This window comes from Perca fluviatilis, chromosome 7 (genome assembly GCF_010015445.1).
Source record: "Perca fluviatilis chromosome 7, GENO_Pfluv_1.0, whole genome shotgun sequence".
Classification (NCBI taxonomy): domain Eukaryota; kingdom Metazoa; phylum Chordata; class Actinopteri; order Perciformes; family Percidae; genus Perca; species Perca fluviatilis.
This window is the reverse complement of record NC_053118.1, coordinates 20,394,721-20,407,150: the sequence shown is the minus strand read 5'-3', so window position 1 is coordinate 20,407,150 and position 12,430 is coordinate 20,394,721. Positions and strand designations below refer to the sequence as shown.

The following is a 12,430-nucleotide window of genomic DNA, read 5'->3' as shown; positions in this document are numbered from 1 at the left end:
GACTTGTTAATAGTTAATCTAATGAGAACAAGTCCGTGTCTATGCATGATTTTATTATTTGGCATAACATTGCAGCATCACCATGGAAACGTTGTGATCAGGGTTTTCAGCAGCATGTCAAACATATACCGCTATACCCTAACCCTGTGTCCGTGCATAATCACTGACAGATCCCTCTCCTGTCTGTGATGACACTGAGGCTCAGTGTCCTTCCTTCTCCCATAGCAGAGACCTGATCACTCCATTTCCCAAATTCTTCATATAAGCAGAACCATACCCCTGTCCTCTCTCTTCAGTGCTTCATGAATGTCAGCTGTAGAAAGAAAGCTTACAATTTAGCTAATTCAATTTGCCATGTTGCTCTTTTTGTGTTTTTATCAACCAACACTGGCTGTCTGTCTCCATCGCTCACAGAGTGTTAGCCTGTTTCTGTCTGAGTAACAATCTCCTATATTTTTGGTCTCAGTGATCACAGTGGGTGTTCTGCTATTTTGCTGTGGATGTCTGCATTGTGTGGGATGCTGTTGAGCAATTCCCATGAGCCGACTTTCACATTATTTGAAGACTTTTTTTAAGTAAGATGTGTTTTTTTACACAGCTATCCAGTTATGTACACTTACCCACACATAGACATACAGACTTGCGCACACACAGGCTCATATATACACTTGCATACACACATGGTTGCATTTATCCTCTCTACCCCACAATCTGCTTCATGTGGAACTAGTTGTTTAGGCTGAGAGAGAGGGGGTCCGGAGACAAACAGGATGTCTAGAGGTGTTTGGACAGTTACAGCTATGAGGGATACTTTCATACAGGACAGTGCAGTGTGTGGACATGAAGAGGTTAAAGAGGAAACACCAATATCTGTTTGCATGGTAAAAAAAATCTATTACTTTTCATACAAGGACAGGTGCTTGACGTATATTGTTATATTCATGTCTGTCTCATCTTCTTACTATGAGCAATGGGGTCCTACATAAAAAACACAGTTTGGGCAAAGGTAGAAAAGGTTAAATGGGTTTTAAAGTTATTGTTCAACATTTTTGGAAATACATTTTTTAAACTTTCCTGCCAATAATTAGATCAGAAGATTTAAACCAGCCTAACGCATAACAGTGGTATCAATTTTCTCATCTAAGTCAGTAGTAGGCGGTAACCATATTTCCAGAAATCAAACTTTTCCTTTAGGACCCAAATGTTTCCCTTGCAGAGCACAGTAACCAAGAATTAGAGAAATTACCTAAACAAGTGCCCAGACAGAAAAAAAACGAGACAAGATTAAAAGATGAGTAAAACAAATGGAAATTAAAGAAAAGAGCTAAATGGCCATGCTGCCATGGGCCCCCAGTGCAGGTAAATAAAGGTCAAGCTCTTTTCCTTCTCTCTTTCCTTCTACCTGTATGTGTTCCTCTGCTTCTGTCTCAGAGGGGCCTTAAACCTGCTGATGTCAAAACCATGCGTGTGTGTGTGTGTGTCATCCCTTAGACGTGGCGGTGGGCTGTCCGTTCGGAGGCGAGGAGCGTGGAGGCAGAGTATTGATCTTTAACGGTAACAGAGACGTATCCACGCAAGGCCTGACACTGAGCCAAGAGTTGAGAGCAGCCAGGACCCCCAGTGGCAGTTTGCCTGGATATGGATTCACTCTGAGAGGAGGCCAAGACCTGGACAACAATCAGTATCCCGGTAAATACTCACACTCAGCAAGTCAATCCTTCTCCACTCAACTCCCCATGTTATAATCAAAATTCTTTCTCAGACTTGCATTCCTTACTTTTCCACTGTCCTCCTGGCTCCTCTCATTACAGCCTCCCTCCTCTTTCTTCTTGACCTCCACATTTCATGCTTCCCCCCCATGCACTCCTCCACTACCATCCCCATGTTTTGCTGTATTGCTTTCCTCCTCTTCTCTGGTAAAGTCATCAGTCAAAAGAAGGGGGTATAGGGATGAGTGCCAATGAACTCCTGCCACATCCATTCTTTAGGGATTTACAGTACTCAAGAAGTAGAGAAAACTCAAGATTGGGAGAAAGAAAGAAGTATAATAATACATTATCCGCATGTTCAGTCTGCCAGACATTCAAGCCTCAGCCCATGTACCTAAAACTGTGAGCAGACAAAGCAGCATTCAATCAAATTACATGCAGGCAACTTCATACTTTATGTGCCACCTACTTACTTTACCAGACACCTCCCCCTTCTGACTTTACAAAACATTTTATAAACCTCGCTACAATCACAAGAGAGGATTTTTTAATAGGAGTGTGAAGCTGTTTAGACACAAGAGTTTTTAGTACAGAAAAAAAAAAAAAATTATAAACAAAGCAGGTCTGTAAAACCACTGTTGTACTACCTCATTTTCTACCTAATTTAGAGCCACTCAGATTAGGCTGAAAATGAGAATTTGTTTAGTTTAGTTTTACCTTTTCTTTTCTTAGCCCCTCTCCCCTTTTTCTCCTTTTTCCTTTTCATAACAGATTTCTTCATTCCACAAACAGGATATCAAGGGAAATACACACACAGGAGTACACACAGTTCCATGTGTGGCTTGTGATCAGTTTCTCTGACGGTTACAGAGTGTATGTTGAGCATGTGCCAGGCTCCAGGCCAAAGCTAGACCCTGTGCAGGCCCACTGCAAATCAGAGATCCTGAATTAAAAACTTTGAACAGTAAATACACACACAGGGGCCATAGGTTGAAACTTAGGCTAGTGCAGGAGGAAGTGGAGTAGGAACTCATGGGTGGCATAGCTTTCAGCCAACACACACACACACACACACACACACACACACACACACACAAACGCACACACACACACCATATAAACATGCACACACACGAACGTGGAGCACTTGTGTCGTCTGTCATTACTGAGCTGGCTGGCGGAAGTGAAACACACTCACACACAGAGTGTTGTTAGCGCGGTAGTAAAGTCACACTGTTCAAAGGAGCCAGAGATGTTTGATCAGTATTATGAGAGGACTGCACAGGCGTCTGGGAGGCCTGCTAAAGCTGCCATATGCCCCCATGGATTTTAAATGTCATTAGGAACACAGAGAGAAGGAAGGGTGATGATTAAGCTCCACTTTTAACTTTAACAGACTTGGTTTCTAAAAGATTATGTCATGTGTTTGTGTTTGTATTTGATAGCTTACATAAGAAAATAAAAGGTGGAACAGGAACAAAAATGTAACCCACACTTTTGGTCCACTCTTCAGAATTAAGCTTGATTAAGCTACTTTGGTTGAGATCATGACACATAAGCAGCACTGAGTTGATGTTTCACTTATGCATGGCAGCCAATAAGCAGAGAATGGTTCAGGCTAAAGGCTGGAGTTAAGGTTAGGGTCAGCTGTTTATCGGAAGGGGGTCAGATTGCCTCAGGTTGCATTTCAGGTTCAGCCTAGAGGTCAAAGGTCAAAAACTGACAATGTTTGACCTGTCAATCACACGCCTTGCTGAGAGAGTTACAGACACAGAGACATGTCGGGTCTGTGATTTGGATGTGTGTGGTGGCGAGGGGTCATTAGGTTGGTCATTAGGTTGGTAAGTAGGTGTAAAATGTATTAATGAGCCCCACGTCTACTTGTATATTAAGTGGCCATCTTTATTTTCAGCTCATTCTGGATGTACTTACTTTTTTAGGTGTAAATAGATAAAAGTGATCAAATATGGACCTCTTTCTTCTTTTGGAGCGATTATTTTTGCATGTTTCTTGTTCTCTCTGTATTATAGTTTTATACCCCAAATTTACTTTTAAACAAAACCTGCCATGTTTGTCAATCCTGAGAATATATCCTCCCCAATTTTGAACAGCCAGTCCCCCCTGTCTGCAGTGTGAAATATGTACTTTTATAATACACAAATGAGTCTGAAAAGATGTATTATGGCTGGCAAGTTACCGAATAGCTTTAAAATCCCACACATGCATCCAAGAATTAAGAAATCCTATATGTCTCTCTCAAAACCGTCTCCTTTTCCATTGAGTGCCATTGACCTTTGACATTTCATCATTGAGGCCAGTCCCCTGCAGCCAAACAGGCAGGCAGGGCAGGCAGCCAGTGACAGCTTGACAGTCTGTCTAAACTCTGGATGGAGGTTGTGTTTTCACAGCCCAGGACAGACACCATCAGCTAAAGCAGCTCAGTTACAGACTATACCTGCACCTAGATTTGCCATCAATGAGTGGAGTGTATATGAGAGTGTAGGCATTGGTGTGTCAGCCCATTTGTGTGTTGGTATGGTTCGGTGTGTGTGTCTCTACACACACACATACACACACACACAACGCACACACACACACACACACACACACACACACATACACGCACACGCTAACCTCAAATTAACAGTGGCAGGCAAGCTTTCCTGTGTGTAAGGAAATGGGATTGACATGAAAAGGAAAGTGGGCCGTTATTTGATTTAGCCCTTGGTGCAGCCATGCACGCACTCACACTCTCACACACACTTAACCCCAAAGGTGCCCTTTCCACAAATCAGTATCATGTCATGCAGTGGTTTTGAGAGCAAACTAAAGAGTGAGGATAAGGAGTACAGACAACCACTGTTCGAACACACACACCCATGGCAGGAGAGGAGTTGGATTTCCAGGTTACACAAATCCAACAGCGGGATGGACAGAGGAATTTGGACTGGGAGTGAGGTGGTCCCTCAGCCTCTCTCCCTTCTGCTGAAAACACACCTTGCTTCTGATGGCTTTTACAGATTGCGGTTTAAAGGCCAAGTGCACTATCCTCTGCCCTCCCTTTTCTTTCTATCATCCCCCCTTCCTAATGCGCTCTTTCCCCCCCTTTTCCATACCTCTCCTATTGCCCCACAAAACCCACATATTGGGGTCTTTTCTCGTTTCTGGCTTTTTCAATACAGTACACACACAGAGCCACACACTCAGACATAGCGACATAGCACACCACAGGGGAAGAGGGACAGGGCCTAAATGTTTAATGTTGTGGTTTCAGGGGGACTCAGTGACTGCAGCCAAAGGCAGAAACAGATGTGCCTCTCTCAGATTCAATTAGTCCCTTTCTTCTTAAATAAGCAGGAGAGGAAAGACACAGCAAATGACGAACAAAGACTACAAGAGTACACTTCCATCAGCTTAGTCCAATACTGCCAGCAGCAGGTTACCACAGCATTTACCACTGATAGTTGCTTCTAGTTAGGTGCTTCTCACATCTGAGTATTTGGTGGTTTTCTCAGTTTTATGTCATTGTAAACTAAATACATTCAAGTTTTTGGAGAACAGTTTAATTAACAATGAAAACAATCATTAACTGCAGCCCCAGTTGCCTCTCACCAAGCAGCATGAGGTTATTCTGTCTTTCTCAGGATCAGAAAATTTAGTTTTGCAGCATCTGCAGTGGTGGCTTGTATCCATTAAGTGCCTCTCTTCAGTTTCACATTGTTTTAATCAGCACTTGTATGTGTGCGTGTCTGTGTCTATGTGTATATGTGTGTGGCTTTCATTGGTATGTGTCCCCTAACCACAGCCATTAAATACCAGGCTCTATTTTAAACTCACGAGAGCCAATTAACAGTTTGTGTTCATCGCAAAAGCCATGAAAACAAATAAAAATCACATATAGATGAGATCTGTTGCTGCTTACAATTAGGAGCTGTTGGGAAATGTTGCTTAGCGAGATGTGATTGGAGCGATGTGAACTTTCTAATGGCACTGGAATGCAGCATTGGGTCCCTGTCTCGCAGTACACCCTCACACACTCAAACACACGCATGCATGCACAATGAACTCACAAACACACAATTAATGCATGTTGTGTTTATGAATTTAGTCTGAGCTGGGTCATGTGTGAAAGAAAAGCAAGGTGATAGAATGTCAAAGCAATATTACAATGTGTGTGTGTGTGTGTGTGTTTGTGTGCGCGTGCGTGCGTGTGTATGTGTGTGCTTGCATGTGTGTAGTAAACTTAAGAAGGCTGCGTTTGATGAAGATTGCTGGAGACCTTAAAATCAGTCCCATCTGTGGCATTCTTTGAAGCTCTGTATTCCCCATCTCGCTCTCTCTCTCTCTCTCTCTCTCTCTCTCTCTTTCTCTCTCTCAATTCAATTAATTTACCTTTATTGGCATGAAAGTAACAAGAACAATATTGCCAAAGCATCACACAAATTAATATAGACTAATTCAACAACAATAATCTAAGTAATATGTCTCTCTCTCTCTCTCTCTCTCTCTCTCTCTCTCTCTCTCTCTCTTTCTTTCTCTCTCTCAATTCAATTAATTTACCTTTATTGGCATGAAAGTAACAAGAACAATATTGCCAAAGCATCACACAAATTAATATAGACAAATTCAACAACAATAATCTAAGTAATATGTCTCTCTCTCTCTCTCTCTCTCTCTCTCTCTCTCTCTCTCTCTCTCTCTCTCTCTCTCTCTGCAGATCTGATCGTGGGGGCGTTCGGCGCAGGCGAGGTGTCGGTGTACAGGTAAAAATGACCAAGGTGTCCTGTTTTAAAATGCAGAGAAGAGACTTGTTTCTTTTGTTTGTGCTTTTCCAGAAAGTCTTTGAGACTTTCAAGTTCTTATGTCAGATCGTGTTATAATGTGTGTGTGTGTGTGTGTGTGTGTGTGTGTGTGTGTGTGTGTGTGTGTGTGTGTGTGTGTGTGTGTGTGTGTGTGTGTGTGTGTGTGTGTGTGTGTGTGTGTGTGTGTGTGTGTGTGTGTGTGGGTCTCGAGCTGTGGTGTCTGTGGAAGCTGCAATGATCTTGACTCCCAGAATCCTGAACCCCGATGACCGACAGTGTCACCTGCCTCAAACAGATATCATGGTTACCTGGTAAGAAGAAGAGCATGCTTAGATAGTCTTTGAAGAAAGATTTTATTCTCAATGACACTTTTGCAAAGCTAAATAAAAAAAAAGAAAATATACTAATGTCAACGATAAAAACTTAGTGTACAAGAAATATATGTACTAAGCCAACTGACATTTGCTGAGTTTGGAACGCCACTGACAATCAAATAAGCAAAATGTTTTCCCAAAGAATTTATATTAGATTTTGTTTTGTTTTCTAAATATAATGTTCCTCTGCTCTTCACCACAGTCCATTATTTGTTGTAATTTCTTCCAGCTGTGTGTAGACTATCCTCCACTTCCGTTTGGAATTACATTGTAGGGCAAACGTCCATCAACGGCACACTCAGAGTCAAGCTAAAAATGAAAAGTCAAATCTTAGACCAGTGTGTGTGTGTGTGTGTGTGTGTGTGTGTGTGTGTGTGTGTGTGTATGTGTGTGTGTATGTGTTTAAGTGAATCAAAGCTAAAGGGATCAAAGTCTAAAAACCTGCTCTGCTGCACTAAACCAGAGCTGTACCACAAATCCTACTTCTTATGCTGTATCATAAAATGGCATGCAGCATATAAAGTATACACATTCACAAATCACGCAAACTGACAGATGTGACAAATATTTCACCCCTGTCCTCTAGACATCTGCCATCACTGATCAGCCAAGCTCTGTTTGTCTGTGTGTCTAACGCAATAATTTAGAAGAGCACTAAAAAGTTCATAGCCTACTCATATAACCTGGAAATGCAGATTTATGAGACCCTGCTATTAATTTGAAACTGCATAATTCTATTTTGATTATGTTTTTGTTCCTGTGGTTAGCAGGCTGGCTTTGAACAGTCTGGGGGTGAGTGTAGTTGAGGGGAATGGGTCTTAAGGCTCCTGCTGCTTCGCCACAGACTATTGTTTGTCCAAATTTATTGGGGCTGGAACCGCTGTCGGACTATTTGGATGGGAGAAGTGCGCTCGGCTATTTGCCATATAGTGTGTGTGTGTGTGTGTGTGTGTGTGTGTGTGTGTGTGTGTGTGTGTGTGTGTGTGTGTGTGTGTGTGTGTGTGTGTGTGTGTGTGTGTGTGTGTGTGTGTGTGTGTGTGTGTGTGTGTGTGTGTGTGTGTGTAGTGGTGTGTGAGTGTTGGCAGCAAGTGAAAAGAGAACAGGGGTTGAGTCAGATTGACAGAAAGCACTAAACTGTGGAATTCTGTCAAAACATAATTCAGCTTATTTAAATAAACCGCCATAAAGTTTGGGTCGGAGGTATGGAATCAGATAGGACATAGGACACAGACACACACATGCAGAGAGTCAAACACCAGCTCGTAGAATTAAGGGGATGTCTGAGGCTCTTGTGTTTCTGAGGGCTGAAGGCTTTCGGACGTTTGCGTCTGGAGAGAGCTGGAGAGACGCATGATGGGAGGTTAGATCCATTTTTCGCCGCCCATTACATTTGAGTCACAGGGTTAAGCATCAGATTTTTTGAAAAATAATTACCCAGCGATCATTGAAAACTGAGAGGGTCATTTAACAACACTGACCGCAGTTCTGAAGGTATTGCCAGAATTCTCATAGACTCTTTAAACCATCTGGATGAGAAAGTATTCTCTCCGCTGCACACTTTCTGTCATTTTAAGAATTTTGGTGGGCTTTTTAAACTTTTATTGCACCTCTGTTCCCTAAAAGATGGTAGCCAGAAATTACATTTCTCCTTGGTCAATGTGTTCATAATAACGTAACATTTTATTTTGTTAAATTGATATATATTTATGTTTCTTGCAAATATTTTTAACTAGCTGGTGAACATAGCAGGGTATTTCACGACTAAACAGCAGGATGTTTTTCTCAGGAGTTGGTGGAGACCAAAAACAAAGCTGAAAGGAGATTTAATATTGGGCTTAAATTCATCAGGTGGACAGAAACACGACTCCAAATGAATGCTTGTGTTGCGCCATATCTGGGTGATGTGTAAAAAGGCAACTAACATGTTTTAACTTTAGAGGCCATCTCTCGGTGATCGGCCTGACAACGATCTAGCCTCTGGGGGCAACGACAAATATTTCTGGAGTCCTGGCAGAGGCAGCAGATATCCGGGCCAACACTTTCTCTTCCATGCACCAGTCATTGTTTACAGTTTAACTTTCTGAAGGTGTTTTAGGTCCAGATGACATTTCAGCTAATGTCTATGAACAGATATCTGCATATGAAAAAATAATATAGAAGGCTAAATCATCATCGACAATAGCCGATGGGTCCCAAGATTGCATTTCCACCAATGTGTTCCGCCTATTTTATTCTCCACACAGACAGTCTACCTGCACAACCTAAGCCTGCACAATCATGATGGGTCAATACCACTCAGACTACAAACACACTACAAACACACTACAAACGAAAACCAGAATGCTTCAGATACCAACATCTTGTTCCGTTGCTTACAGATTCTACATTCATATACAGATATCTGTTTATAGAGATTACTAGAGGTGTTTGTATGTCAATGTGTTCACAGCTTGTTTCTGTTTTCCCCAAGTGGCCAAAAAGCGACCTTTTGGGTTTTTTAAAGATTGCAGAAAAATGATTTTTCAGAAAATCAGATTCTTGACTATGTGACTCGAATATAATGGTGATACATGAGAGGCACAAACTGGAGCTAGATGGATGAAGGAATGGTGGAAAAGGAGGGGAAGCTACTTAATGACCAGTCTTGAATTGAACGTTCTTACTCATTAAGCGTACCCGGGGTAGTCGGGGAAGGGATTTATGTGTTCCTGTTTGCAGGGAGGGCCAGCTAGCACTGTGTACGGTGGTAGAGTACAGATGCATTTTGGGGAAAATTACATACAGTAATGACTAAGCAAGCAAAAGAGCTGGTGTCAGTAAAATGGGGTTCATTTCTGACAGCATACACTTAAGGTTGACACACAGTGCTTATTAGAGTCACACTTGAGAACACACACCCAAAACACAAAAAAACTATATATGCTTACATGCAACACATATTAAACACACATTAAACCACCTGGCGAGGTCAAATGACTTCAGGGAGCAATTTTTAAAATAGAAACCTGTATTTTATCACACACACAAACTCACATCTGCATCACACACATTCAGAACCCAGGAAAACTAGCTCATCATTATTGTGTCATATAATAGGGATCCTAATTATTAACAAACACACGAGCATTCGCAACATCTGCTTTTTGGATGATGGGGTTTGAGGACTGAAACCAAACAAACAATAATCACATGAAGTAATTTAGCCTGTGCCTCATATTGCTATAGTCTTCAGAATCAGGAGCGTTGCGTCTGTAAGCTTCCTCAGATTAGTGCATATTAACAGTACAGAGCTCCCTGTGTGGGAGTCACTTTCCTGTTCTTGATTAAAGAGGTGATAACACACAAACACACACATACACACATTCTTACACATACATGCATACACACTGAAATAGAGGAAATGCAGAAATGTTTCCCAGTCTCCCATGTCTGTGTGTCTAATTGAGGGGCTCACAGGGCCCTCAGCGGTATTTCCCACTGCCCCCAGGAGCACAGGAAGGAATAAATGTCTTGCTTATGGGCAGTTTATTTAGTCATATAGTTTGTGTTTTTATGATTTTGTCATGCATACAAATATGAAGGAATAGTGTGGTTGTCTGCAATGAATGAATAACATAATTGGAACTTAGTGTGCAGTCATAATTTCTTCCAAATAAGTCACTGCTGTGACCACCACCTAATTTCTGTTGTGCATTAACCACACAACTCATGCTGGTTATGAATACAAATATGACCAGCCTGTATTGACCACAAATTAACAGAAACCACAATCAGAATGCACTGCATACATTTTTAAATAATGCTAAAGTCTAAAAATTAATGGTTCCAATTTACATCAGACCTCAGACTAAACTACCTAATAACTAAGCATTAATAACAGCATAATGCAATTGTGACCTACAAGAGAAATCACAGTAAAGACAAATTAAAAACTACTTATTGCCTTCTGTTCCAAAACTTTGGAGACAAAGTTAGGTAAGTATAAAACATCCAAATTAAGCAACCAGTCCAAATTTTTATCATCTGTACTTTAGAATATTTTAATAGTTTACCAAGCCATTTTATGAAAAACTCTTATTATATTTACTTGTACTTGTATGATATGATGATATCATGAGTGGCTTGGACTCTAAATATTTGCACCTGTGCATTTTGTTCACCTTTCATCCACAATGTCTATTGACCTACATCATGTAGGTCAATAGACATGTAGGGTGTCCTAATAATGTGTTGATCATGCACAATATGTTAACAGCTATCACAATCTTCTCCCTCTCTCTTGTCTATCTCTTTCTCTTCCTCCAGTCTGAAGGTGGACGTGTGTGCAGCAGTGAGTGGAGTGGGGATCCCCAACTCTGTAGGTAAGCAGCTTTGCACAATGTGGTGAAATGAGAGAGGGAGGCAACGGGGAAAAGCACAGAGGGTGGGACAGCAGTCAGAGCCAGCTCCAATGTACATCTCATTAGAGTTTCCTGCTGTGAAACTGCAGCTCTGCTGCACCGATCAGAGTGGAACAAAAGCAGGAGGCAGGATGAAAAGAAGAATAGAGTAGACAGACACAGAGAGGGAAGATGTAAAGTACATTGTTTCCACTGTCTAATGATGCTGTGTAGAATAAAACGCCTACAAATGGCTCCTTACTTTGAGACTAATGGAAAGTTGTGTACATATAAAGGGATTGTACCATGTGGACTCAACAGTTAAAGGTCCCATGGCATGAAAAGTTTAAATTTATGAGGTTTTTAACATTAATATGCGTTCCCCCAGCCTGCCTATGGTCCCCCAGTGGCTAGAAATGGCGATAGGTGTAAACCGAGCCCTGGGTATCCTGCTCTGCCTTTGAGAAAATGAAAGCTCAGATGGGCCGATCTGGAATCTTCCTCCTTATGAGCTCATAAGGAGCAAGGTTACCTCCCCTTTCTCTGCTTTGCCTGCCCAGAGAATTTGGCCCACCCATGAGAGAGAGAGACATCATGGCTTTCAAATGAGCAAAGTGGCAGTTGGTCAAGGCCACACCCCCACCCTCCACCTTCTTTCCTCTCACTTCTCCATCCATCTCCACCTCTGCATCATTACCTTCTGTCCAGATCTGAGAGCAGAGCTGCAGCTGGATTGGTTGAAAGGCACCAGGGGCGGAGTTAAGAGGGTTCTGTTCCTGGACACGCAGCAGCCTCAGCGCACAGGGCTCCTAAAATTGGGACACAACCGCCCACGTGCATGCCTGAGCTACACCATTTACCTAAGAGTGAGCAAATCACACACATACACAAACAAAAATGTATGAGCATTGCATAATGTTGTGTATCTTACATCAGCTTCCCACCTGTTTCCATTTCAACCAAACAAAGTTGACTAACTGCACATGTCTAACCTCACTTTCTGTTGCTCTTTTAGGAGGAGGATGATTTTAGGGACAAATTGACCCCAATCTCACTGGCTCTGAACTACAGCTTGGCTCCACCCACTCATGGCCAAAACCTTCCACCTGTCCTCAACCATTACAGCAGCACCTTCCTTCAAGAGCATGTCAGTATATATACTTGAT

At 41.9% G+C, this 12,430-nt stretch overlaps 1 protein-coding gene across 1 annotated transcript in view; it reads left to right on the top strand.

Annotated features, from left to right (window-relative positions):
• Positions 1–12,430, top strand: part of itga8 (integrin, alpha 8) — a 38,712-nt gene that overhangs the window by 13,545 nt on the left and 12,737 nt on the right. The window contains exons 13-18 of the mRNA XM_039806959.1: positions 1,492–1,689; positions 6,427–6,472; positions 6,715–6,822; positions 11,191–11,246; positions 11,973–12,130; positions 12,280–12,411. Of these exons, the coding sequence (XP_039662893.1) occupies positions 1,492–1,689; positions 6,427–6,472; positions 6,715–6,822; positions 11,191–11,246; positions 11,973–12,130; positions 12,280–12,411 (698 nt within the window). The remainder of the gene's footprint in view (positions 1–1,491; positions 1,690–6,426; positions 6,473–6,714; positions 6,823–11,190; positions 11,247–11,972; positions 12,131–12,279; positions 12,412–12,430) is intronic.